Source organism: Kogia breviceps, chromosome 2, assembly GCF_026419965.1.
Source record: "Kogia breviceps isolate mKogBre1 chromosome 2, mKogBre1 haplotype 1, whole genome shotgun sequence".
NCBI lineage: Eukaryota > Metazoa > Chordata > Mammalia > Artiodactyla > Physeteridae > Kogia > Kogia breviceps.
The window spans coordinates 38,289,600-38,316,444 of NC_081311.1; the positions used below are offsets into that span (position 1 = coordinate 38,289,600).

Genomic DNA, 26,845 nt, shown 5'->3' on the forward strand with positions numbered 1-26,845 from the left:
GATAGGCGGTTTAGAGAACTTTCTGCCAGAACAAACTGGTCAAGTCAATCTGAATAATTCATCGAATATGTAGAATACCTACTGTGTGCCAGGGAGTGGGATAAATAACTCCTGCAAGACCAGAGAGAGAAGAGTCGGGAGATGGGAAAGCGTCTGGGGTGGAGGAAAGAAGTAAAGGAAGAGGTACTGGGCAGGCCAGGTGACCCAGCTGCTGCTTACGAGTAGAAGCTCACTGGCGGATTTTTATCTGATGATTGTTTAAATAACAACCCCATCTCTGTCAAGATGAACAGGGATGGATACACTTGGAAGGAGGGATTCAACTCTGTATCATAAAGCACTTCTGGCTATTTGTCTCTGACGTGCTTCGAATGGGGGATAAATGCCCTGCGTATGGCACACCGTTGGAAGAGGATTTATAGGCAAGAAAAAAGCTTAGATGACCCACTTAGATTTCTCCCTTGCCTGTACCTGAGATTTGACAAAGCTTACGTGAACTATGGAGGGAAGGAATCTTCAAAGGGGGTTCAGAGATTTAAGTTCCATGAGTATCTGCCCTAACACACAGAGTTAAGTCACAAGAAGATGTCAAACATGAAAAGGTGTCATTTCGGCTTTAAGGGTATTTGTGCATGTGCATGCTTGTGTGTATGTGTGCGTGCCTGCGTGTGTGAGCTCATGTGCGGGGGTGACTGCAGTCTGACTTTTGGTTAATTTAAGATCTCTGCTCACTCTTACCTGGTTCAAGAGTATAGCGGAGAGCTCTCTATTAGGCAGTTACACAACCACCCAATCCATTCTTTGGAACCCCTTGTTTATAGACTTTTAGAGCTTATAGGAATTAAATGAGAACCTATTTATTAGGAGGCTTAGGGTGTGCTTGGCATATTTATCAATGATGAGTAAAATAACCGTTTCAAATTTCTCATTGTACACATAAGGAAACTGAGGGACACAACCAGTTGAGATGAATTGTTCAATTGCTCATTCTTTCATGTATAGATTCATGCAAATATTACTGAGTACCTACCTCATGCTGGGCATTGTGTATGATGCACTGGCAAATGCAAGTACTAGAAGGCAGTTATCCGGACTTCCAGTCCAGTGCTCTCCTTTTATAACCTGGAATTTACGTTTTTGGTACTCTTTAAGTTAGAGGCATCAGCCTGCCTGCCATCTTTATGAGGGGCTGGGTAATCATGGAAGGGGTGATCTAATCTCTAGACAGCAATCTATACCTTCTCTCTGACTATGCAAGCATTTTTTTTTTTTTGCGGTACGCGGGCCTCTCACTGCTGTGGCCTCTCCCGTTGCGGAGCACAGGCTCCGGACACGCAGGCTCAGCGGCCATGGCTCATGGGCCCAGCCGCTCCGCGGCATGTGGGATCCTTCCGGACCGGGGCACGAACCCGCGTCCCCTGCATCGGCAGGCAGACTCGCAACCACTGCGCCACCAGGGAAGCCCTATGCAAGCATTTTGATCAAAGGCAAAAACATGGAGGAAATATTTTGACCTCAACAGATAAAACTATCATGAATTTTAGGGTTACAGCTTTTAAAACAATCAAGGTTGGCAGAATGGAGCAAATCAATGTGCAGTTTTGCTCTTTTATCCTTTGAGATTACTGTCTGTTTTGTTACAGCGTCTAACTAGTTAACAAACTTACATGCCTCTTTCACAAATTGTATTTTTAGGATGATGATCTCAAGCCATTAAAGTTTGGGTTAATGAAGTTATCTGTGGATCATTCCCAGGGAACTTTAAATCAGAGGACACAGATGTGTGGTCTCAGCCAAAGGTTATATTTGGTTTGGCTGGCAGAGTGTTGGCCCACACAGTAGTTTTTAAATTTTTGAATTACTTCGTAAGATTTAAAAATCAGGAGATTATTTTATACAAGTTAAGATTCTAGCTTCTCCTACAAAATCAGAAGTTCTTGAAACACCAAGCCACAGTCTCACTCACTGACAGCATGAATTGACAAGGGCTGTCTACCGGGTAGCCTTTCTAGACAGGAGAACACTGGCCACAGCCCCCCTCACCCCTTCTCTCCTCTATAACTGCCTGACTCACTCAGACACACGCCAGGCCCTGCTGGCACTTGAGTTCATGACCTCTGCTTAGTATCGGGGTCAAAATCTTTACAAAGCTTCCAACCGATTTTCTCCAGGTGCTGAGCGCAAAATGATTTTGGTTAGAGGAAAATATGCATTAATTCACTCAACAAATATTATTGTCTACTATGTTCCAGGTGTGTGCTAAGAATGAAAGAGTCTGAGATAAATAAGACTCAGTTCCTCCAGGAGCCCATGGACTAGTGAGGGAAAGAAACATGTACGTGATTAGAACAGTTTCTCCAAATGTTGTGGTGAGTCACGGTAGCACAAAGGTGGGAGCGACCAATTTTAATCAGGGGAATTTAAAGAATTTTAATAGAGAAAATAACTGAACTGAATGTTCAGGGTCTAACCAGGAAAACAGAAAACATTCTAAGTAAGGAAAATGGAGGAGTTTCCTATTGTAAATCGCTAATCCAGGAACGGGTGGTTTTAAAACATGGCCCCCAAGTTCTTTGACCTTTCTCCCATTGAGGGATGTGTCCCTGCCACCCCCGCGCCGCCAACCCTGTTTGAATCTGGGTGAACTTGTGACTGTTCCAGTGAACAGAGTAGGAGGAGAGTGATGCTGTGTAACTTCAGAAGCTAGGACACATAGGGAGCCTCTGCTTGATGCTGGATGGAACACTCTCGTTGGGAGCCCTGAGCCACCGTGTAAGCGGACGGACTGCTCTGAGGCTGTCGTGCTGTGTCAAGCCCTGTGCGGGTGCTCGCGTTGGCAGTCCTCATCTTTGAGTCACCCCAGCCAGGGCACAGACGTGTGAGGAACTAACCTTCAGATGATTCTAGCTTCCAGGTGTCCTAGGGCCACTGTAAGAAAAATCACCCCAAACTTAGTGGCTTTAAACACAAATTTCTGGGCTTCCCTGGTGGCGCAGTGGTTGAGAATCCGCCTGCTGATGCAGGGGACACGGGTTCGTGCCCCGGTCCGGGAAGATCCCACATGCCGCGGAGCGGCTGGGCCCGTGAGCCGTGGCCGCTGAGCCTGCGCGTCCGGAGCCTGTGCTCCGCAACGGGAGAGGCCACAACAGTGAGAGGCCCGCGTACCGCAAAAAAAAAAAAACAAAAAAACCCCCACAAATTTCTTATCTTACAGTTCTGGAAGTCAGAAGTCTGAAATGGGCGTCACTGGGCTGACATCAAGGTACCAGGAGGACTACATTGCTTTCTTGAGGCTGCAGGTGAGACTCTGTTGTCTTACCTTTTGCAGCTTCCAGAGGCTGCCTGCATTCCTTGCCTTGGGGCCTCTTCATCCGCAAAGCCAGCGAGGGCAGCTGGAACCTTCTCACTTCGCATCACTCTGACAGTGACAGTCCTGCCTCCCTCTCCCACATGCAAAGGACCCTTGTAATTACATCGGGCCCACCCGGGTAATTAGGGTGATCTTACTTTAAGGTCAGCGGTTAGGAAGCTTCTTCTCCTTCTTGCCACGTCACATAACATACCCTCAGGCTCTGGGGATTAGGATGCGGACATCTTTGTGGGGGTCAATGAGACCGCCTATCACAAGAACTTCTTGTGATGCTTAACTTTATAGATCAACTTGACTGGGCTAAGGGATGCCCACATAACTGGTAAAACAGTATTTCTGGGTGTATCTGTGAGAGTGTTTCTGGAAAGGGTTAGCATTTGAATCAGAGGACTGAGGAAAGAATTTCGCCCTCGTTGCCCTCAGATGGGCATCCTCCAGTCTGTGGTGGAGGAAGGGCATGTCCCCCATCTTCCCTTAAGCTGAGACATCCAACTTCTCCTGCCCTTGGACGTCAGTCCTCCTGGTTTTCGGGCTTTCAGGCTCAGATGGGGACTCACGCCATTGCCTCTCCAGTTCTCAGGCCTTTGGACGTGGACTGAATTGTTCTGCCAGCTTTTCTGGGTCTCCAGCTTGCAGATGGCAGATCGTGGGACTTTCTGGCTTCCCTAATGACGTAAACCAATTCCTATAATAAACCTATCTATCTATCTATCTTATTGATTCTGTTTCTCTGGAGAACGCTGACTAGTACACTTATTATGTACCATTGTTTTAACATACTTCACTTAATCCTCACTACAACTCTATGAGGTAGGTGTTATTACTGCCCCACTTTTACAGATGAGAAGATTGAGATTCAGTGAGGATAGCTGGCCCAAGGTCACACAGTAAATGGTAGGCTGGGGTCCATGCCAGGCCTGTCCAGCTCTGCTATTCATTTCTACAAACTCACCACGTTCCTCCTACTTCGAGGCCTGCGTATATGCTGTTGCCTCTGTTTAGCACCCACTTTTTCCTTCATCACCAGGCTACCTTCGACTCATCCATCAAATTCAACTCACATGCCACTCAATCAGGGGAGCCTTCTCTGCTACCACAGATGAGGCCAAGTAGTTCTGTTGGCTGTACCACAGTTATGCTTGAGCACCTGTGTGCATCTCAGTCTTTCCTTAGAGTTAAGTTCCCAGTCTTTATTATCAGGGCCTTGAATCAACCAGCCCCTGGCCCGCTCCAGCCTCATCTCTCCTTCCACTGTCTCTTTGCTCTCCTCACTCCGGCTGTATTCACCTTCCTTCACCTCTTTGAGCTCATCAAGCTCTTCCCGAGCTCAGGACCTTTGCCTGCACACATCTTTCCTCTAGCCCGGCTTTCCGGCTTCTTTGCTTGGGTAATTCCTCACCCTTCAGGTCCCAGCTTTACACAGGCCACTCAAAAGTAAGTTAGGGCCTGCATTACGTCCTCTAATGGCCCCCTGTATTTCTCCTTTGTGGTGCTCATCATGATTGTAATTACATGATTATTTGGGTTATTTCTGTGCTTAAAACCATCTCTGCCATGAGACCAAACTCCACCGCTTCAGAGCATGTTTGGTAGCGTCTCAATGAGTACTAAATTAATTAAATAACAGTGTGTGAGCTTGTCCCGGCTGTGGATGTGAGGACATGGCAAACACTCAAATGACTCCTCTTTAGAGATACTGGAAAACTGGAAAGTGGCTTCGCCTCTAATGTTCAGAAGAAGTTCATGACTCTTCTTACCCCACTCTTTATGAGCACCATTGGTCAAAATCAAAGACACTGGATGGACCACATTTCTTAAAGAAAGAGCCATGTAGGAAGAGGATAAATACACCTGTACTTGGGTAGCTCCTCTTGTTTCTCAGCAGTCTTTCTTTTACAAGGCCAGCACTGCTAAGCTCAACCTGAAAAACAAACACACTAGGGAAGGTGGTCTAGACTAGTGACTCTCAATCATCAGTGCGCATCAGAATCACTGGGGCTTCATCTGGGTGTCATCCTGGAGATTTCCAATCAGCACTTTGCAGTGGAGTCAGGAAAATTACATTTCCAGCAAGCGCCCACCAGGTGGCTGGGTGCTGGTCTGGCTAGTTTTTGGACCACATTTTGAGATGCAGTGGTGAAGCATTCTCAAGCTTTGGCTTCATCACCTGAAGCCCAGGGTCACTGCACTAGGAGAGAGCCTGGAGCTCTGCATTTTTACCAGGTCACCGAAGTTTCAGAAGCACTGGCACTCAAACTTGGCTCTACATCGGGGAAGTTTTAAAGACCGCTAATGCCAGGGGCTCAGCCCTGGAGATTCTGATTCAATTGACCTGGAATCAGCCTGAGCATCTGAAGGTTTCAAAGTCCCTAAGTGATTTGAGTGCCTATGAAAGCTTGAGAACTCTTGGCCGAGAGAGTAGTCGTTCTCAGACTTCAATGGCCTCAGAGTCACACAAAAGGCCTTTTAAACCACAGAATGCTAGGCCGTGCCCTCTGTTCCTGATTCAGTAGGTCTGTGTTGGGGCCTAGGAATGTGCATTCCTAGCAAGTTTGCAGGTGTTGATGATGTTGCTGATCCAGGGACCACACTTTGAGAACCACTGATCTAGGGAAGGAAGACAGAGTAAGTTGACTGGGCCTGTGTTTCCTAGACTTGAGTGGGCATAGAAATCAGCAAAGATCTTATTATAATCTATGTTCGGCTGTGGCAGGGTTGAGGGGTGGGGGTGGCGAGTGAGGAGTTGCAAGAGTCTACATTTCTAACAAGATCCCAGGCGATGCCATTGCTCCTAGTCCACAGCCAATAAGCAAGACCTGAACTGTTTGGGTCCTAGTCCTGGGACAGCATGGAGCCCAAGCCAAGGCACTTTTTCTAGCCGTGCTTCCTTGGGCCATGCAATGGGCTTTGTGCCCACAGTCCCAGGTATTAAGAAAAAGATCCTTTGCACACCCTTGTTCCCTCCCCGTATATTTCCCTCTGTGACTGCAGGAAGAGGAGTCTGACTGAAAGTAGGATTCATGTGTTCCTATGTCCCTGCCCCCACTTCCCCAAACCATTTTAATCTCACATTATTTGCAACAAAACAATACAAATGACAGTTATTTGGGTCAATTGCTTACCATTTTTGCCTAATTACCATGCAATAAAAGATTAGTCAAAACACATGTCAGATTAGCTTGTGTGAGCTTTATTTGATTACGACAATAACCTCCACTCTGTATGCTAACCTTCATGGCTGGTTACACGTGTAAAATGGTTGTCTGCTCACAACTTCAAAACATCAGAGGGAACATTGGGCATTAGAGACATGGTAAATGATCCAATCTGTCGATTTCCTGCAGTAAGGAATGGTTAAAGCTGTGATTGCTAGTTTAGTGGGCCTGTCTATATTCCTACCCTCTTTACTTCCAATGTCCTAAACAAGAGAGGGGGGTGGGGGAAGAGGGGAAGGAACAGGAAGAGAAAAAACGGGATTTAGATAAACGTGATAAATCTGTTCTATTACCTACATTACACAATGGGGGAGTTTAAAAGAAAAAAAAAAAAAAAAGACCAATCCAGAGCAATTGCTGCAAATCACACATCCCTGATTACATGGCAGTATTCCTGGTGGGAAAGCCAGAGTAGTGAAGGATGGATTTTAGCATGTACTATGCATTTATTTATGGTACAGCACATCATCAAACACTTCACAGGCTCTAAGCTGGCAAACCAGAGGCCTTTGAAGAGAAATAATGAGCTGAGAGGTTCACGACATGCTATGAAAAAGTTTGTGACTGGATTTGGAAAATCAGATGGGTCTCCAAGGAAAGGGACAATTTCTGAGCCATTGCACTTAGAATATTTTTTGAGCTCCAGAGCAGATATTTATGAGAAGAGAGAGTTGTTTTTGTCTCCAATCCAGGTTTTGACTCTGATGTACAGCAGGGAAGCTGCTTCGCACTGCAGACCTGAAGTCCTGGAATATCCATGATGTCACCTTTTTCTACTGATCTGCTACCTCTGCACAGAGGCGTGCTATTAGCTCTGTGATGTTTTAGCTTAATTCTCCCATATGTGGGTTGCAATTGCAGCCAAAACAAAGTCGGCAGGGGATTTTACAGCCACTGAATTGCTCAAGGTGCTGCTGGCTCAGTGAGATCAGGTCAGGATGCATGCATTATGAGCGAAAAGACAAAGAGAAAGAAAAGGCACCAGGACGGTGGGATTTCCGGTTGCGTGGTGTGTGATTTCCAAATCAAGCCTTTGGTCTTCCAGTCAATGATTCGATGCTCTGGGTTTTCACCTTTGAGATTTTCAGTGCTTCTCTGGCAGATGTGATGGGAGAAAGCACCCTGTTCTGAGTGGTGAACTGTGGATGGAATCTCTCTCACTGAATTAGAAAGGAGACATTTTAGGATATGAGCTCATGAAAGAGAAGAGTTTTGAAATGGAAAAAAAAAAAAGTATACACACACACACACACACACACAGAGTAACACGTAACTAGGCCAGCACAGGATGCATTTGTGGTTAAGCCATCTTTCCCATTGCAGATGACACTTTAACGCTTTGATTCCCAGAGTCCTGCACACACCCAGCAGGAAAAGACGCCTCGGCAGCTGCCACCCTAAAGCCAGGCTGCGCCAGAGATGGAAGGAGGAAGGTCTGGCTGCACATGATCACCAAAGCCTTCAACTTGAGATCAGTCTGTGACTCCTTCTCTTCTCCCCACCGGCAATGTCGTGACATAAACGTGTAACCCTCGCTCCCAGAAGATCTTCCAAATAGAACGAACGATAGGACAGAGCAATCACACCAGGAAAGACTACTTGTGATCATTAGGGGAGAAAAAGGGGGGAGTGGGGTGGGTAAACTGTTAGGCTAATCAAAAGCAAATAACTGTTGTTTTTTTCTTCAGCTGTCTTCACAAAAGTCACAAGGATGGTGGTACATTTTCAAGCCTGCTCCAGCCAAACTCTGAAATATGCAAGTATTGGTTTCGTATGCGCAAAGCTGCTCTTTTTTCTTTTCTTTTCTTTTTTTTTCACTGTGGGAAAATGAACTTATTTTCAGTCACCCCTGACATCTGACCACTCGACTGATCACGAGGACACTGTGGTAAACCACAGCTCAACTTGAAATTATCTCTTTCAGGCACGGTTCCTGTATTTTGGATGGCACCAGCCCTGGCTGCCTAGCTTCAGCTTGCCTCTATGCGGGTTCCATTTTCGCTTTCCTCCATCGACTCAAAGCAAGTGGTCTTGTTCTAAAGTCTTTCAACTGGGCTCATCCTCAAAATAAGCTGAGTACAAAAAACGACACCAGTTTTCCCAGCCAAAGCCCTAAAAGTGGCCTATTTATACATTGTGTTCTTCTTTTTCCAAAGGGCAGGGGGCGGTGAAAACTTTAAACATCCTGGAAAAGAAACCAAAAAAAAAAAAAAAAAAAAAAAGCCAATTCTCTTGATTAATATCAGGATGATCCAGCAGGGTTTATACATATTCCTTCTGTTTGAATCATCTTGTTTTTTGTAGCTGTTTTACACCTCCAGGATCCTGCCATCTGCCCACTCTAAAGAAACGCAGCAAAGCATTCCAAAAACAATGGCTGGAAGGAAATCATTTTGAACAAACCCAAGAGATGGGCTTGCCTGCACCCTTCTGGTTGTTGCTACGCTCCCTGGAGGAGTGTGGGCTGGACCCGAGGTTCACGCTGCGTGGGTCTCGTCTCCTAATAGCCCCACTCATCCCCGCCCCCCCCCCCCCCCGCCCCGAACCCTGTCATGCCATCGGGCTGACAAGAGATCTGGCTGCCCTCTTGGCTGAGGAAGGAGGGGGAGGAGGGGTGAGCGCCCCCCTGGGCAGTTCTGTCCTACTCGGATCTGGTGTGTGTCACTGGAATGACAATTTGAAGAAGGCTGGAAGCCTGTGGACCCTACAGCGGGGCCCGGTCCTCCTCACTCTCTTGCTACCCGAGGCAAGAGTTAACAGGCCCAAAGAACGCAGAGAGGCCATCAGGACAGACGAAAGCAGTCTTTCGTTTTGCTCACAAAAGCCTGGGAAATCTAAAGCTTAGCAAAGGCTTTATCAGTCCTGGGGGTGAGCCAAGAAGTAAGCTGAAGTTCAGTTGGCCAGGCCAACGCAGCTGCTGGCTATTCACGCTTCCCACGGGGCCTTTTCCTCAGCCCCTGATTTAGACAGTGAAGGGACGGGTAAGGTGCGTGTAGCTGCCGAGGGTGACTGGAGAAACAAAGTGACTTGCAGTTCCCGAGCAGTTTAGGTGGAGCAGAGTGCAGAAAAGGTTTTCTTTCCAGCTGCAAGATGAGGTGTCAGTTAAAGGGCTGCTGGCCTTGCGGAGAGGTTATTACTTTAAAGGGATATTGGCAAATGTTTTTGGCTGAACATTTAGGCTTGGTTACTTGCCTTTCCCCCACAGTTCATAGAGGGATAAAGATATTACATGAATTGGATTTTTCTTGTGAATTAAAACATCGATGTCCTGACAAGTTAGTGCTGAGCAGGCAGAAAGGAGGGAGAGGACGAATGCTTTGCCTTCGCGCAATGCAAAAAAATGTTCCCCAAACAGCATCATTCCACTCATTGTTCAAGGTCACCAGACTGTGCATGCTCAAAATGGGACTCAAGACTCCCAAATCCCAGTGTCTGATTAATTGTCCTTTGACTAAAACAATGAAAATAAAATGGATTAGCAAAAGGTATTGCTCCAGGCCCAAAAGTTCAGAAAGCAAGCACAGCCTCAAGGAAAGTAAGATTTTCTCTACTTAGGCTGACGTTGAATGCCTCGGTAATAATGCTGTAAATGTGAAATTGTCATTTGCATGGTAGGTATATTGCTGATTTTTATCATGGCAGTTAAAAGGTAATGAGGGGCTTCCCTGATGGCGCAGTGGTTGAGAGTCCGCCTGCCGATGCAGGGGACGCGGGTTCGTGCCCCGGTCCGGGAGGATCCCACATGCCGCGGAGTGGCTGGGCCCGTGAACCATGGCCGCTGAGGCTGCACGTCCGGAGCCTGTGCTCCGCGGCGGGAGAGGCCACAACAGTGAAAGGACCGCGTACCACAAAAAAAAAAAAAAAAAAAAGGAGTGAGTATCACCGTGCTGGGTTCCTGGCACTGGGCGAGGCATTTCCCCCACATTATGTGATTTAACCCTCACAAGTACCCGGGGGGTATCATGGCCACTATTTTACTGGTGGTGCTAAACCTGATTATAGTTTTATGCTTGATGTGTAAGTGGTAGAACTGGGATTCAAATCTAGGTTTCTAACTTCCATGTTTCAGAACCACTTAGCTGCCTTTTAAAAATAGCATCTTATTTTGTGTATTCATATCTGGGTCGACTACTGTAAAGTGTAAGTTCCGAGATGAGAAAAACTATGAGCTGAAGCAGAGCTTTCTTTGAATTACCTACTTGCAATATTTCGCCTAAATATGAAGATAGTGGGGTTGGTCGTGAAATACTAGCATTGCCTTTAATTAAATAGTGCACATGTTTATAAATAAACTCTCAGTGAGGAAGACAATATATAGCCCAATATTTCAAATGCATTGAGATATCCAGACATAAAATAGTTTGGATCTTATAAGAGGAAAGTATTGGTATGAAAAGTTGGAAGGTTAAAGATGTTAGTGCACAGGTGACTCGGTGCTAAGTGCACATTGACAAAGCAGGAAGAGGGAAATTAATTTAGTTGGCATCTAAGTTGGAGGATGTGGATGCCAACCTTTCTTAAAGTAGAGGAAAAAGACATAGTATCATCTTTTCTCTACATCTTTCTCTTTCTTTTTGAAAAAAGGAAAGATATGGGGATAGGAAAAACAAGTTAAAAGTGCTAGTAATACACAGATGTAGAGAACAAATGTATGGACACCAAGGGAGGGAGGAGGGGTGTGATGAATTTGGGAGATTGGGATTGACACATATACACTAATATGTATAAAATAGGTAACTAATTAGAACCCGCTGTATAAAAAAATAAATAAAATGGAATTCAAAAATTCAAAAAGAAAAGTGCTAGTAATAATAAAGATGAAAAATGGATTGCACCTGCCCTCAGGGATCTCATGGTCCAGAAGTGGAAGCAGACACATTAACAAACAGTATGAGAGATGAAAAATAGGAACAGGTACGAGGCACAGAAACAGGGTAGAGGGGACGTAATTACCTAAAGAGAGAAGGAAAAGGTGAGGAAAAGCTTCGCAAAGGAGGAAAACTTGAGCTGGAATTTAAAGACTTTGACTAAGTGCATAATGGAGGAAAAAAGAAAACTCTGTACAAAGGCACAGAGCATGAAATGAGCTGACATTTTGGGGCCCAGAAGGAATCTGATATTGCTGGAGGAGAGAGCAGACAGGCTAAGTGTGGAGAGATGAACTGGCGAAGTAGTTAGGAGGCTGGGTCTAGAATGTGGTGTGGTGAGCCACTGATGGGTTTTCAAAAGTGGATTTGAGTTTCCAAAAAATTACTCTTGTGGTGCTGTCAAGAATGAATGGTTGGTCATCTGATCAACCAAATGAAAAGCCAGTTGTTTCAAAAAAGTAATTAAATAGACAAACTCCTGCATGATTGGGTTTTTTTTAAGAGGCAGAAATAAACAGTACTAGATATGAACAGGGACATTGAAGCAGAAAAAAGTAAATATTTAAAAATCATAAGGGAATCACGTGAACAACTTCAGAGCAATATATTTGAAACCTTAGATACACCATACAATTTTTAGACAGCATAAATTATGGAAATAAACTTGAGAAGAAATTGACACTGAATAAACCCATAACCAGTAAGGGGAAAAAATTAACTCCACAGTCAAAAGTACACCACGAAGACTACTAGCTCCAGAAGAGTATGCGGACAATTTTCTTCCAAAACTTCAAGGAAGAAATAATAACCCCTCACAAATAACCATTCTAGGGAATAGAAAATGAGAGAAAACTTGCCAACATGTTTTATAAAGTCATTATAATCCTGATGTCAAAGCCAGAGAGGACAAAATAAGAATCAATCTCACATATGGACAAAGATGCAAAAATACTGAATAAATGTAAGCAAGAAATCCAAAATGAGTGTGTATATATAAATGTCATATAAAGGATATTTTACATGGCATGCAAGAATTGTTTAATATTAGAAAATCAATCATATAATTTATCACATTGACATATTACAATTCATAATGGGAAACATTCAGGGAAATTCTACACCTGTTCATAATTTAAAAAAAAATCTTTGCCAACTGGTATGAATCATAGCTCCATGACTTTTTCGTTAATAAACTTTAATTCAGGTAAAGACAATCTAAGCTTTGTTCAAAAAAGGAAATGAGTGGATGAGAAGGGGAAAGAGAATGGAGGCAAAGAGAACAATTATGAGGTCATCATGGCAAATCCAGGTATGAGACACAGCCTTCAGAGGCTGGAGGAAAGTCCTGATGGTAGAGGCAGAGACGAGAGCAGATTTCAGCCGTAGTTAGGAGGAAGACCGATAGAAGCTGCTGACTGGACATGGGAGGAGGGTCGTAATGAGGAGACAGGAGTTCATCATGACTCCTGGCTTTCTGCACTAGGTGGCTATGTGGATGGTAATTCAATTACCCCAAATTGAAAATGCAGTTTGAAGATTTGCCTGAAATTAGCAAGTCCTCTTGCATGAGGGTAAAATAACGAAGAGAACTAATCAGCAGCCTGAAAAAGAGCTTTTGCCATCACCTTGGATTTCAGTTAATAGCAGGACAGAGAGAGAGAGAGAAAAGCAGTACCTGCTTTTGAAGCCCACGTTAGAGCTGGGCCTGGCAAAGTCGCCACTTGATAAACATTTACTGAACCAGGCCAAAGCTACCAGCAGTTTACAGACTGTATGAATGAGTAAGAAGCTGAGGCTTTGGGGTACCCAGCATCACAGCAAGCAAGAAAAAATAAAGTCTACCTTGGAAGTATATAGTTAATCTAGGGTTACGAAGTACCAAATAATGGTAATATTAGTGATACAAATATTTTTAACATTGAAAACAGAGCAAAGAGGGAAAGATATTTTCAGTTTTCTGAAATCTTGCTCTATCATATATTCCGTTATGTTTTTATAAATAATTATCACATTTTTGAATTAAAAGTTAAGCTTTGTTCACAACAGATTTAATTTGTATAGAAAATCACAGAATGTAATCCTTTGGTCCTCAAGGATTCCCCTGTGCCCGAAGCACTGTGTCCACATGCTGGCAGCTACAAGAAATGGCTTTTTCTTCCCTCTTCGTTTCTTCAATTTTCCCTCCCAACTTGTTAATATCTATGTATGCCCCACGCAGTATGCTGTGATTTGAATCACATCAAAATCTATAGAAATAAACCAAACTAAATCACCACTTTGCTATATATATATATATATGCAAGGTGTCAGGAAAATCATTGGTTAAACATCCCACTGTTCATTCTTTACCCAGGCTGGATGCAGTGGACCCAGTGGACAAGACTATAGAGCATGGAGGGCCACCTTGAAAGCAGTCACAACCCACAGAAGGCAGCATCAGGCAGCTGCCAACAGGTTTTGTTAAGAGTAAGATCAGTCTTCCCTACGAGAATGATGATGACTTCATTGGGCTTTAAGGAAATGCATTCAGGTGTGGAGTTGGGTGGAAAGTGCCAGAAAAGTATGAGTGACCCATCTAGAGTTTGGTAATTATTTCATAACTGCCTGGTGCTTAAACCTTTGGGACACTAGATTACAGATTGTATTACCTAAGGACCAAACCCAGATCAGAGGGAGAATGTACTAGAACCCTTTGCCAGGAGCAATCTCCTGCTGAAACCATCCAAGTGGCAGGATCCACAGCAGGACAAAGGAACTTTTGAAAGGGACTTGAAAAAGAGTTCAGTTACTCTGTGGTTAACCCATCAAAGGCGTCTTCCTGTAACCCAGAGGACAGCAGGCCTCGACATGTGCTGGCCATTTGGAAAACAGAGTCATATGGAGTAGATCAAACGTTTCAGGAGAGCCCCTTGCCTTGAAAATATGGACCCTTATGAAAATCATTAAGCAATTCGTTGTTATTTATTTGCTTACACTGTGCTTCAGCAAAGCAAGCAGGAAGATGAGGATAAGAACCATTGAGCCAGTTTCAGAGGCCCTAGTTCAGGAAAGAAGGATTCCCTTACACCCCTGATTTTAAAGAGCCTTTTACGAAGACATCCTACCACACGGCTGGCATAGGAAGGCTGTCTTGGCTCCCTTCGACTGTGTATTAGGTTAACAACCACCTCAAGCTTCTTAGAAACCTAGAAATCCCCAGGCTGTTAGAGAAATTCCACAGGGCTAAGAAAACGCTTGCAATCTCAGCACTCGAAGCAGAAAAATATTTCCAAACATCTTCCTTTCTCACTCTGTGGCACTTTGTGTAACCCACTCCCAGCCTCATAAAACCTGGGTGGCTCCACAGCATACCCCCAAATCTGTCCTTCTTAATGAGCCAAGAACTCTTCATTCATGGCTTGGATCCATGGACCTGGGAATGGACAAGCAGCAAGTCCGTATTTTCACTTTGGGAGTTACCAAGTTATTGTGCACTGAGTTCCTCCTAAACTAAAGTAATTCCATTGTCTGACGCCTGGAACTTTGCTTGCTTTGAAGTTTAAGGAAGTAGCCCCTCAAGATTCATCCGTCTCCCGGTCTCAACTTCCCTTTCACTCAGACGCGAAGTGCCTGTGAGTGCAGAAGGGCTCAGCAGAATGTCATCATTCTTACACTTTGGGCTTTCAAGTGATCTATGCTCTGGGGGATGCTGAATGCATCGCCTCAGAGGCTCTGGGAAGTGGGGGAGGAGGCTGGCTCTTGGAAGCTGAGCTCAACTTCTCCTAGTACATTACAGAGGTTGAAAAAATCTGTCCTCCAAATATTCAACACATATGTTCTGAAATTCATTAAGTTCCAAAATTAAAAAACAAGTTTAAAAGATCCAGCATTGGTTCTTGTACAAAGCAGATACTCAAGGAATGCTTGTTGACTGAGGAATTTGTTAGCTGATAAATGTGAGAAATACAGTCTGTTTTGTACCACATGGCAGCTGAGGTTGCTAAGAAGACATTTGTCCCTGGTTTGTCATTATACAAGTTTTAGAAAATGAATTGCCTAAACCCTACCTGTGTTTGAAAAACAACTTCCCTGACAAAGTCTTCCCAATACTCTCCGCTTTTGTCATTTTTGGAGGGGACAACTATCACTTGGCTTTGAGTTGTTACTTAACTTTTTGTTATCTTCCCAACTTCATGGTCCCCAAAGGGAAAATTCTGTCTTATTTTTGTTTACGTACATTTGGAGGGTAACCCCCTCAGGATCCAACAGGAGTTTCTGTACAAAGTACATACTCAACAACTGTTTGTTGACAGATCAATTTGTTCATTAATAGACATTAAAAATACAGTCTGGTCTGTACCATATGGCAGCTGAAGTTGCAGTACACAAAAAGCGTCATTCTCTGCTACTTTTTTATAGACCGTACTTAGAAGAAATATTTTTTAGAAGACCTTTTCTGTGGTCTCAAGTTAGGTTTAGACACCAGTATTGAAGAGGGAATAATGTGTTTTACGCAGTAAAATAAGACAGCAAGTATACAAATATTGCAACACTGCAGTGACATTTTCTGTTGACAGAGATGTTGATTAATTTCTAGTAGGCCCATGACAGCCATTTCTAAGGAGCCTTAGTTATGAGAGATCCTTGGTAGATGAGCTAATCAGGTTTTTTTAGAGTACAAGATCTAGTCTTGATGCTTTTTGTATTAAGAAAGAAAGGAAGGGAGGGGGAAGGGAAAGAGAGAGAGAGCAAGTGAGGAAAAAGGAAGGAAGGAAGGAAGAAAGAAACTCTGGTAAAATATCCACATATGTGATTTAACCACTTATTAGCTAATGACTCGTACACATAACAAGTATGTCAATATAAAAAAGCTGAAAGGAAAAAGAAATTCCAACCCTAGAAATATAATTTGGGGATCTTTCCCCCACTTTGCCCAATGCCATCATACTTCCAGGCCTAAGGAAAGCTCATTCTGGGAGTCTACCTAAACTCTAGAACGTCTAAGTATCACTCTTCTTATCAGTGCTTCAGATGGGGATGTTCTTCCAAAAGAAGCCTGGGAAATGGGTCTTTACATTCACTTGCACGTCTTATCAGTCTTATCATTGGGACAATAGCCTCCCCACAGCAGGTACTGACTCCTTTCGGTGGACTCTGAAGGCATGTCTCATTTAATCACTCCATGGAGGCAGGAGCTGTCTCTTTTATTTGAGGAGAGCTGATACACGAGAGGTGCTCAATACCTATATGTCAAGAAAATATTCTCTTATCAGCCCTAAGAAGTAGCAGCAGGAGGCCAGTTTACTGGATGGGGAAATTCAAATGTGAAGGGAACAAGTCACTTGCCTGAGATCTTCGCAGAGCCTGATTTGCATCACTGCCTCTCTGACTAGCCTCTGGGCTGAGCCCTCCTGCGAGAAGCAACCATCTACTTTGGTACCCACCCTCATCGTTATATCTGGAGGGCTACTTTCAAGGGTATCCTTTCCTTTTGCTGGTAAGTTAAAAAAAAGAAAATGAAAAACTCTTTTGATCCCTTGAAGATGATTAGCTATACAGAAAGCTAAACCATCAAGGCCTATATGATAGTGTTTCCCTGTGAATTTTTTTTTTTTTTTTCCTAAATCGGGAAATGGTTACTTAGGCCCCCATTAAGCCAGCTCAGAGCTCTACTTCTCCTTCCTTTATCAAGACTTCATTGACTTGGAAAGTGGCTTCTACTCCAAGGAGTGTGAACAGCTTTTACAGGCTCTGCCAAAACTCTCCACCTCTTTCTTAAAGGAGCCAGGGCCTTTCTTTTCTAAAACTTTATGCCACAATTAAGCAAAACCCAGCCCCTTTCAAACAATGTTATACCACAGTTTCCTTAAAATATATGAGAAACCTTCTTATATCTTATTAACGTATTAAAGTATAATACATGTGTTCGGTAGCAGTCATCACCTACTCTACTGAAAGTTCAAAAATTTCTAAAGAGGTGGACAAATATTGATCAGGAACTACCAAAAACTTGCTATACATGATTTCTTAATTAATATAAATGTGTTATATTTATACATACAGCAGCCCACAGTGATAACAAGAGGTCAAAAGGGCACATGACTCCCAAAACCAAAACCTGTGTTTTAGTGAAATGCATTACAAATAGGATTTCACCTGTGCAATACTTTTACAGTATAAATTTAAAAATAGAGAAATTAGCTATCTATTAATCCATAGTGGTCATTTTTACTGAATCTACACATTGCCAAAAATTGTATCTCAATGAAAAAAACTTGAAGGAAGAAAAATAATAAGAGAAATTGCTTTGTAATGCCACTGGAAGAATACCTGAACCTGAGTGGATGGGTGGATGGGATGGATTTGTATAAATTGACTTGATCATATTCTTTTTTTAAAATTGAAGTATAGCTGATTTACAATGTTATCTTAGTTTCTGGTGTACAGCAAAGTGATTCACATATATATATATATATATATTCTTTTTCATTATGGTTTATTACAGGATATTGAATATAGTTCCCTGTGCTATACATTAGGAGCCTGTTTTATCTATTTTGTATATAGTAGTGTGTATCTGCTAACCCCAAAGTCCTAATTTATCCCTCCCCGACTCCCCTTTCCTCCTTTTCCCCTTTCATAACCATAAATTTGTTTTCTATGTCTGTGAGTCAGTTTCTGCTTTGTAAATAAGTTCATTTGTATCATATTTTAGATTCCACATATAAATGATATCATATGATATTTGTCTTTCTCTCTCTGACTTACTTCACTTAGTACGATAATCTCTAGGTTCATCTTGACCATATTCTTAATCTTGCAATTGAGATGATAATATTATTCAGGAGGCTGCCATTCATTCGTATTGAGATACGGTATATAAACCACACAGCACCACGTCCGGCACGTGGGCTTGGTGTTTTGTTCTAGCCAACCATGTCAGTTACTGATACCACCAAGGCTACTCCAAGAGGAGAAAACATTATAATAAAATTGGTCAAGCTAGTCTGCTTTGAATACTACTCCTGGTATGACCATGCTTACCGTTAGTGGAATTCATTTTAGATCTGTTAAGAATGCATTTACTTCCATATGAAACACAATAAAACACCAGTTTTCAAATATATCTTCTCCATGCCCGACTTAAGGAAATCTCACCCATCCAGCGAGGCTCGTTTTGAATGCCACCTCCTCTGTCGCTTCTTTCCTGATCTCTCTTCCATGCAAATGTTTTTTCACTCTCTCGAACATCTTAAAAACTTTGGCTTTTACCCCTCTGAGGATACTTTCCCTGCTCTGCATGTCATGTTACTGTCTCTTTGCCTGATCCCCAATTAGATTTTGAGTCGCTTGAAAGCAGGGATCAGTCTTATCTTTACATTTTCTACAGGCTGAGCACAGGGCATTGGACTTAGAAGCTCAATAAAAATGTGTTGAGTTGCAGTGAATTGTGACCCACCCTGGCTACCAGGCTCTTGGCCAGCTTCAGCGTGCAGAACACAATGGCTTCTTGTATTCGCCACTGCACACACCCACACACATACACTAAACACCTGGAAACATGGCCACTTAGTTGCTTGGCAAACACTCTCCCTCCTAGGGTGTCTTCCCTTTTGAAGAGGCTGCTCTGACAGCTGGGCTGCTGCTGGTTAGAAGGGGCACTCCCTGGAATGGTCCAGCACTGCAGCAAATGGCCAAGTTCACTGTGCCAGGAACCAAGAAAAGAGAAGGGTCCAAGTAGGAGAGTCTCAATGCCAAGAACGTGCTCTCAGATTTATCACTAAGAGGGAAGCAGGGAACACCGCAGGAGAGAAACCGATGTTGAATTTGCACCGAAGCCTCTTCCCTCTCCCGCCCCCTTTTCCTTCTCCATCCCCCCATTTCCCTCTCCTGTACCCGGTCCTCCATTGTGGCTTGGTCTTGCTGAGCTTGGAATTCAACCCTAATACCGAGGAAGAGGCCTCTGCTCCAGTGAAGTGAGGGCCTTCTCCCACTTCCTCTGTGGGATGCTCTCCCAAGATGCTGTGGCAGCGATGCTGCTGCTCTTTATTAAATACAAATTACACTGAGAAGCTTCCAAGAACTTGAGTAGAAAGTTGATTTCCCCAAACCCTCCAGGCATTTCCCAGATCCTGAAAGGATTATTAGTCTTATTGATTGTCATTATTACGTACAAAGCCTACATCATTTTTTTAAAGTTTCCTTAAAGGGACAACATAGAATAAGCATAAGCACGCAGCTTCCAGAATGCATCCTTAGATTCTGACATAACCTGTCGGATTCTGGTCGGCCACCAGGGCAGAAGGGAACAGGTTTCTCCCTGAAGTTCAGGCAGGGTTGGCAGATTTACCAAGATAAATACAGGACACCCAGTTCAGTTTGAATTTCAGGTAAACAATGAACAATGTTTTAGTATAAGTATGTCCCAAATATTGCATGGGACATACTTATAATAAAACATTATTTGTTGTTTATCTGAAATTCAAATTGAACTGATTATCCTGTATTTTATCAAGCAACCTTAAGCCCAGGGAGAGTCAGGACAGTAAAGGGATTTTCACCAACAAAAGCTTCTTTTAAAGCCCTGGCTGAATGGCTTTGGACGACATTTCAATTCAGGCCCTGCATTTTCCCTGGAGTGTGAGCTCAATGTCATAGAAAAACAATTGGGAAAATGAACATTCAGTGAACATTCCGCCCCTTCCTTGCCCTCAGCAGCCTGTGGCAAACTGCTCCCCCTCAACCAGCTGGGGAGGAAAAAAGCTCTCTCTTTTAAGATGGCTTTCCCCTCCCCTTTTACAGATTGGCTTGTTTCTTAGATTTGCTGGAGAGCTGCTTTCCCTAATTGCTTGCAGACTGCGATCCAATCAAGCTTGCCAACTGCGGAGGCAGTGTGGAGGGGCTGAGAGGTAAAGAGGAAGGAGTTTGGAGTCAAGTGGACTTGGTTTGGAATTCTGGCTCTGCCACGTCCTGCCTGGGACACATCGGGAAAGTTGCTTAACCTCTCTGGGCCCCAGTCTCCACATCTGTAAAATGAAGGAACTCAAGTGTTGACATGAGGGTGACATGAGATTGGAGCATGTACAGTGCTTGTCACCGTGCCTGACACATAGTAGGTGCTCCTTTAATATTAACTGTTGTTATTTTTGTATCTCTTTAGCATGTCACACATGACAGGTGACACCTAGAATTGAGTCTACTCAAGCCTGGGACTTGGAAATCTGGGAATGCAGATTCTAGAAGGCCGTTAAACGCTATACACCTGGAAAGGATAACTTATTTGAAGGATGGCACCATCGCTCTCCTTCAGCACCCTGCCCCATTCAGTCTGGTAGACAGAACCCCTCTGAAGCCAATGATCACATCACCAAATGGATATGAATTAGGTCACCACAAAAATGTATTGGGGGGGGCTTCCCTGGTGGCGCAGTGGTTGAGAGTCCGCCTGCCGATGCAGGGGATGCGGGTTCGTGCCCCAGTCCGGGAGGATCCCACATGCCGCGGAGCGGCTGGGCCTGTGAGCCATGGCCGCTGAGCCTGGGTGTCCGGAGCCTTTGCTCTGCAAGGGGAGAGGCCACAACAGTGAGAGGCCCGCGTACAGCAAAAAAAAAAAAAAAAAAAAAAAAAAGTATTGGGGGTCAGGAAGTCTAGTTGAAGAAGTGGGAATAAGAGAGAGAGAGAGGAAGGAGAAGAAGGAGAGAGAGGGAGAAAAAGAGAGGGGGAGAGAGTGAGAAGGCGAGGCAGGGAGAGAGGGATCTCATCGACCTCTTAGGAGCAATCAATGGAATTATCTCAGTAACTATTAGAACAGTGCTGAGACGTAACCACAGTTTAACAAATGTTAGCTCTTATTATTTGAGATGTCTTAAAGAGTGGCTAGGACTTTCATAAATAGAAAAAGGGATTTGTAACTTAGAAGATAAATAAAGTTATTATGAGGCTGACCTTAACTGTGAGAGCAATAAATCTGGACTTGGTTTTATAGGCAAGGGAGCTGCAGAAGACTTTTGAGCAGGGGCTGAGACATTATTCCTAGTAGATGAATGCTGGTGAGAAAAGAATACTCTCACCAAGATGTGTAAGATGGACTGGAGGGGGAAGAGGGTACAAGAGGCCTGGTGTAAGCAGAAGGCTGTTAGAAAAAAACAGATGGGAATAGGAGAATGAAGGGGCAGGGGAGGGGACACCCAGCAAAGGAGGGGACGGGGAGGGGGGGGAGAGAGAGAGAGAGGGAACTGCAGAGATCGAACATACAAGCTTGGCTACCAATTGGCTATCACTGGTCAGGAAGAAGAAAGAGCCAGTTTTCGGACTAAAAATGTATTGATTGTTGCCTTTAGCAGACCCTGTTTTTTGTCTATCCCACATTCCCCATCTCTCTTCCCGTCCTCCAATTGTGTTCAAATATTCACCCTTCTCTAAGTGGCCACTGCTTAAGAGAAGATGCACTTATCCTCAGCCCCAGGGGGTGGGTATTGATTTGTCCAAGACATCCACGTGGCTCCATTTTCTTCCCAGTGATTGGACTAGGCATGAGCATATGGCGAAATTCTTGGCAAAAAGAAACAAAGGAGTGGAAACAGCCCAAATGTTCATCAATTAGGGAATGAATAAACAAATGTGGTATGTCCATACAGTGGAATACTATTATTCCGCAATAAAAAAGAATGAGATACTGATTCATGGAGGCCCATCATGGACAGGCCTCAAAACATTATGATAAGTGAAAGGAGCCAGATACAAAAAGCCACATATTGTGTGATTCCATTTGAGCAAAATGTTTAGAATCAGCAAATTGTAAAGGCAGAAAGTAGGTTAGTGCCTGTCAGGGGCTTTGGGGAGAAGGGGACAGAAAGTGATTGTTAATGGATACAGGCTTTCTTTGGGGGCAATGAAAGTGTTCTAAAATTGATTGTGGTGATGGCTGCACAGTTCTGTGGATATACTAAAAAACACTGAATTGTACGAATTATATGGTATGCAAAGGATATCTCAATAAAGCTGTTATTAATTTTTTTAAAGAACCAAAAAGGAAGACTGCTAGGGAGACTTCTGGAACAGATTTCATTGCTCTAAAAAAAAAAAACAAAAAAACCCCCCAAAAACCACACACACACACACACACACACACACACACACACACACACACACAGTAAACTTGGCTCCTCTTTCTGGAGGCCAATGTATGTGAATATAATCATTAGGGATGATATAATAGTCTCCCTACCAGGAAAGGAGCCACAGAGCAGGTCAGAGCCAAAAGAAGCCCCTAGACTTCCCATTACTTAAGATAATAAATTTTCTTATATTTTAGACTAGTTGAGTTGGGATACTCTGTCACTTGTAGCCACAGCATTTTAACTGATACAGTTCCATGAACAGGAAGGAGAAGGGCTGGTTTAACAGAGAGGCTGCGAATTTACATTAATTTGCAAGTGTAATCCAAGTGAAAGTTTCAAATGTAGTTCAAGATCTGGAAAAAGGGATGGATGGAGGGAGGGAGGGATGAATGGATGGATTAGCTAGGAGTTCCATGCTCTGAGCTAAAGGCTAAATAAAGCCCCAGGGAGAGCACAGAGAGAGTGCAGAGAAGAGTCTGAGCTGCCTGGACAACCTCCACTGAGCAGGATGAAGAGCAGGAGATGGTTTTCCCTGGTGGCGCAGTGGTTGAGAGTCCGCCTGCCGATGCAGGGGACGCGGGTTCGTGCCCCGGACCGGGAAGATCCCACATGCCACGGAGCGGCTGGGCCCGCATGGCCGCTAGGCCTGCACGTCCGGAGCCTGTGCTCCGCAACGGGAGAGGCCACAACAGTGAGAGGCCCTAGCACTGCAAAAAAAAAAAAAAAAAGAAAAAGCAGGAGAAATAAGTGAAGGAGACAGAGAAAAAGTATATAGAAAGGACATGGGAAAGTTGGAAAATCCTGCAAACACTATCATGCAAACTAAGAACAGGCTTCAGGAAGAAGGGGATTAAAGTCTGGGTCAAATTCTACAAAGAAACCAAGGAGGAAATAGCAGGGAAAATATGGTTAGCTAGATAACAAAGAGACCATTTTAAGAAAAAAGAATTTCAAAACAACAACAACAAAATGTAGTTTTAGTGGAGTGATGGCGACAAAAGCCAGGTTTTAGAAGATGTGGGTGGGGACGACAGTGAGTGGCTAGAGGAAGTAGGTGGCAGCAGTGTAGGTACATGCTTACAGAAGTTGGGTGGTTGTGGAAAGCTGCTGAGATGTAGGGGCTGTGTGTTATTACAGCATGACCTAGTCCTATCCTTGCTACAGATAGGAAGAAAAGGAAGAAAGCCAGGAAAATGGCAAAAGAAAATCATTAAGTTCAAGAAAGGATGTTTTTGTTTTTGGTTTTTCTTATTTTTAGGGTAAGTGAGACCCAAGCATATTAGATAGGGAAACAGAAAGAGTCATTAGAAAGGAAGCACCTGCAGATGACAAAGCAACATCCCAAAGAGGGCAGAGAACATGGCAATGCTCAAGCCCAGAGGTGGGTCTCTGCCCTTCTTCTTCCGAGAGAGAAGTGAAAATCCAGACCCAGGATGAATACCTGGCAGTTTGGGCTGGAGAAGGAAATCGAGGGAGCCCACTCACATCAGCCCATGCACTTGACTTCTAAGATGGGCAAGAGGAGGCTGGAGTTTAGAATCCTCAGAGTGGAGCAATTTCAAGGAATGACGAGTGTCTATGACTGAAATAACCATGCATGCAACAATCGCCTTTGTGTGTCAACCTCCTGGCAGCTATCCATGTAGGATGACTGGCAAGGACGGCTACAGAGCACAGTGCATTCTTCTGGTTTAAATTCAATAGACATTTCTTGGACAGAATCAGCACTATTTAAGAAGTAAAATAGTCATTCCCAGAAAGGGTTAAAATTGTTTTTTCCCAGTTCTAGCCTAGCTCCCAACCCCCACTGTTTCCCCAAGTCCTTTAACGAAATTAGTTATTCCATTGACAGGCCAGTGCTGGTCCCTCGCTGAACAGCACATGCTGTGCTCTCTCTGTAAGTGCACTCGTGGTGAACTTTGAGCCACACATCTGCTACAGAGAAGGAACTCTTATTCCCAAATGGCTGACATTAGCTGAAGATTCTGGGTTCATCTCCACCGTAGCATATTTTTATTAGATAGACTGCTGGAGAATCAGAGGAATAATTTTAGTCACTATGTCTATACCTCATTAGGATGCATCCCCAACTATTGTTCTTTTCATCACCTTAATGTCATTCTCAGACTGTTTCTGCAAAGTGAATATTTGGATGAACACCGATGTTCATCTTCATTTACCCCCAAGCCATTGGCATATCTGGGCTAAGGATGTATTTTCATAATGTCACCACTCCAAGCCTCTTTCTTTGATTTGAAGCAGTGGTTGACAAACATTTTGTGTTAAGGCCCCAAGAGCAAATAGTTTAGACTTTGTGAGACATATGATCTCTGTTGCAACAACTCAAGTCTGTCATTGTAACACAAAAGCAGCCAGAGGTAATACCTAAGTGAATGAGCGTGTTTGTGTTCCAATAAAACTTTATTTACAACAACAGGCAATGGGTTGGATTTAACCCATGGGCTATACTTTGCCAGTCCTAGATTAGCAAGAAGACTTCAGGTGAACTGATAGGTAAAAACCAGTATCTTTTCATGTGTTCATCTCCTAGAAGGAAAAAAAATTCCCTAAAATATTCTGTCGGACATTTTATTTCTTTTGCAGGCAGCAGTATGGCATTTCCCCCTTTCTAATATACGGTATCTTAAGTTTTTAGATTCCCTTCCCACAAAAAGTTGAGAATAGCAGTAGAATTTTAATTCAGGGAAGAGAGGGTTAAGTGGTTAAAAATTGGAGGGTGAAAGTATCACTTATCTGCAAACACAGCCTCCTCTTTAGAAACTGATTTACCCAGACAGAGTTGATTATAAGAGATGCAGAGTAAAAACAAATTTGCTGACCTTCATTTCAGAGATCAAAGGTTAAATTCATACCCTGTAGGATGGTTCTGTTAAATCACTCCCAAGCTGCCTGGTGACATATTTTCAAAAAATTTTTCTCTCCAACTTTATCAAGTGTTCTTGTGTTCTGGAAACATGATTTGAAGTCCCAGCTGGAGCTGGGACCTTATGAATCTTAAATAGCTGAAATTCTTCTCCAACTATATCCAGAGATATATAGTTAGTTGGGGTAGACATTACATGCAGGGGTTAATACCTCTGAGTCTAGTTTTACTTATCAAAGATTGATATTCTATTTATCTAGTATTATTTGTTGAAGATTAAAATTAACATTTTACACTGGATAACCAAGGGTTATATGAACCATGCATAGATAAAGAGCTAAAATTGTCCACTTTGATGTCCTTGACTTTGGGCTGAATAAACATGTCTTAAATTATAATGTCTGTCAATGACTGAGTGTTCCCAACTTCTTTGCCACTAAGCAGTGCCTCAGAGCAGAATTCCAACAGTTCAAAAATTAGGAAAACTTTCTGCACAAATTAGTTGAACTCCAAAACATTATTTTCTAAATAAAGCAAATTTTCTGTCTCTTCAACTGTAAAGTCATACAAAACCTTTCAACAGCAATGGTTTACAAAATTCATTTTATGACAAAGTTTTGTCAGTCCATGGTGAGATGAAAAAAAATAGAACACCAGTGTATTTTGTATAGCTAAGTACATTTAAAGGACCTTCCTTTAGTCTATTTTTGTGTTAAATACTGAAATTTAATTAATTTTAAATAATTACTCAGTAAAATAATGTTATTAACCCTTTGTTGGTCCCTAGTTGTTTTAAACTACAATTGCTGTGTTCTGAGTTGTTGCCCTCCAAAATTCATATGTTGAAGCCCTAACCCCCAATTTAGAGATATTATTTGGGAGGTCTTTGGGAGATAACTAGAGTTAAATGATGTCATGATGGGATCAGTGGCTGTAGAAAAAGAGGAAGAGAGAGAGATTTCCCTCTCTCTGCCATGTGAAGATACAGCAAGAAGGTGGCCATCTGCAAACCAGGAAAAAGGCCCTCACCAGGAACCACATTGGCTAGTACATTGATCTTGACCTTCCCAACCTCCAGAACTGTGAGAAATAAATGTCTGTCGTCTAAGCCACCCAGTCTATGATATTTTGTTATGGCAGCTCCAGCCGACCAATACAACAATTCTACGGTGTAATGAGTAGAGAACTAAGAAGATAGAGGATGTTAGTAAAACTTTAATTTCTAATACTTGCTGGCTCCATAGAGAGTAACAAATTTGGATTTTCTTTCCTACCAAGTTCAGAGTGTGTCATTTGCTGACTGATCTCTAAGAACCTGGATTGTAAAAACTAATCTGGATAATGTTTTGTCTTTGGGGAGCATCTGTGCACACTCAGAGAGAGGCCTCCTCTTTGATGTAGGAGGAGGC

The 26,845-nt window shown here is 43.2% G+C and overlaps 1 protein-coding gene across 4 annotated transcripts in view; it reads left to right on the forward strand.

Moving 5' to 3' along the window:
• Positions 1 to 26,845, forward strand: part of RNLS (renalase, FAD dependent amine oxidase) — a 346,205-nt gene that overhangs the window by 307,801 nt on the left and 11,559 nt on the right. Inside the window, exons 7-8 of one of the 4 annotated variants that reach the window (XM_067025094.1) lie at positions 13,807 to 13,919; positions 20,235 to 20,262. The exons of 2 other annotated variants lie outside the window; for them this stretch is intronic. In XM_067025094.1, coding sequence (XP_066881195.1) covers positions 13,807 to 13,917 — 111 coding nt within the window. In that variant the 3' untranslated portion in view covers positions 13,918 to 13,919; positions 20,235 to 20,262. Of the gene's footprint in view, positions 1 to 13,806; positions 15,285 to 20,234; positions 20,263 to 26,845 lie in introns of those variants that run through there. One more of the 4 variants, XM_067025092.1, reaches the window with a different exon arrangement.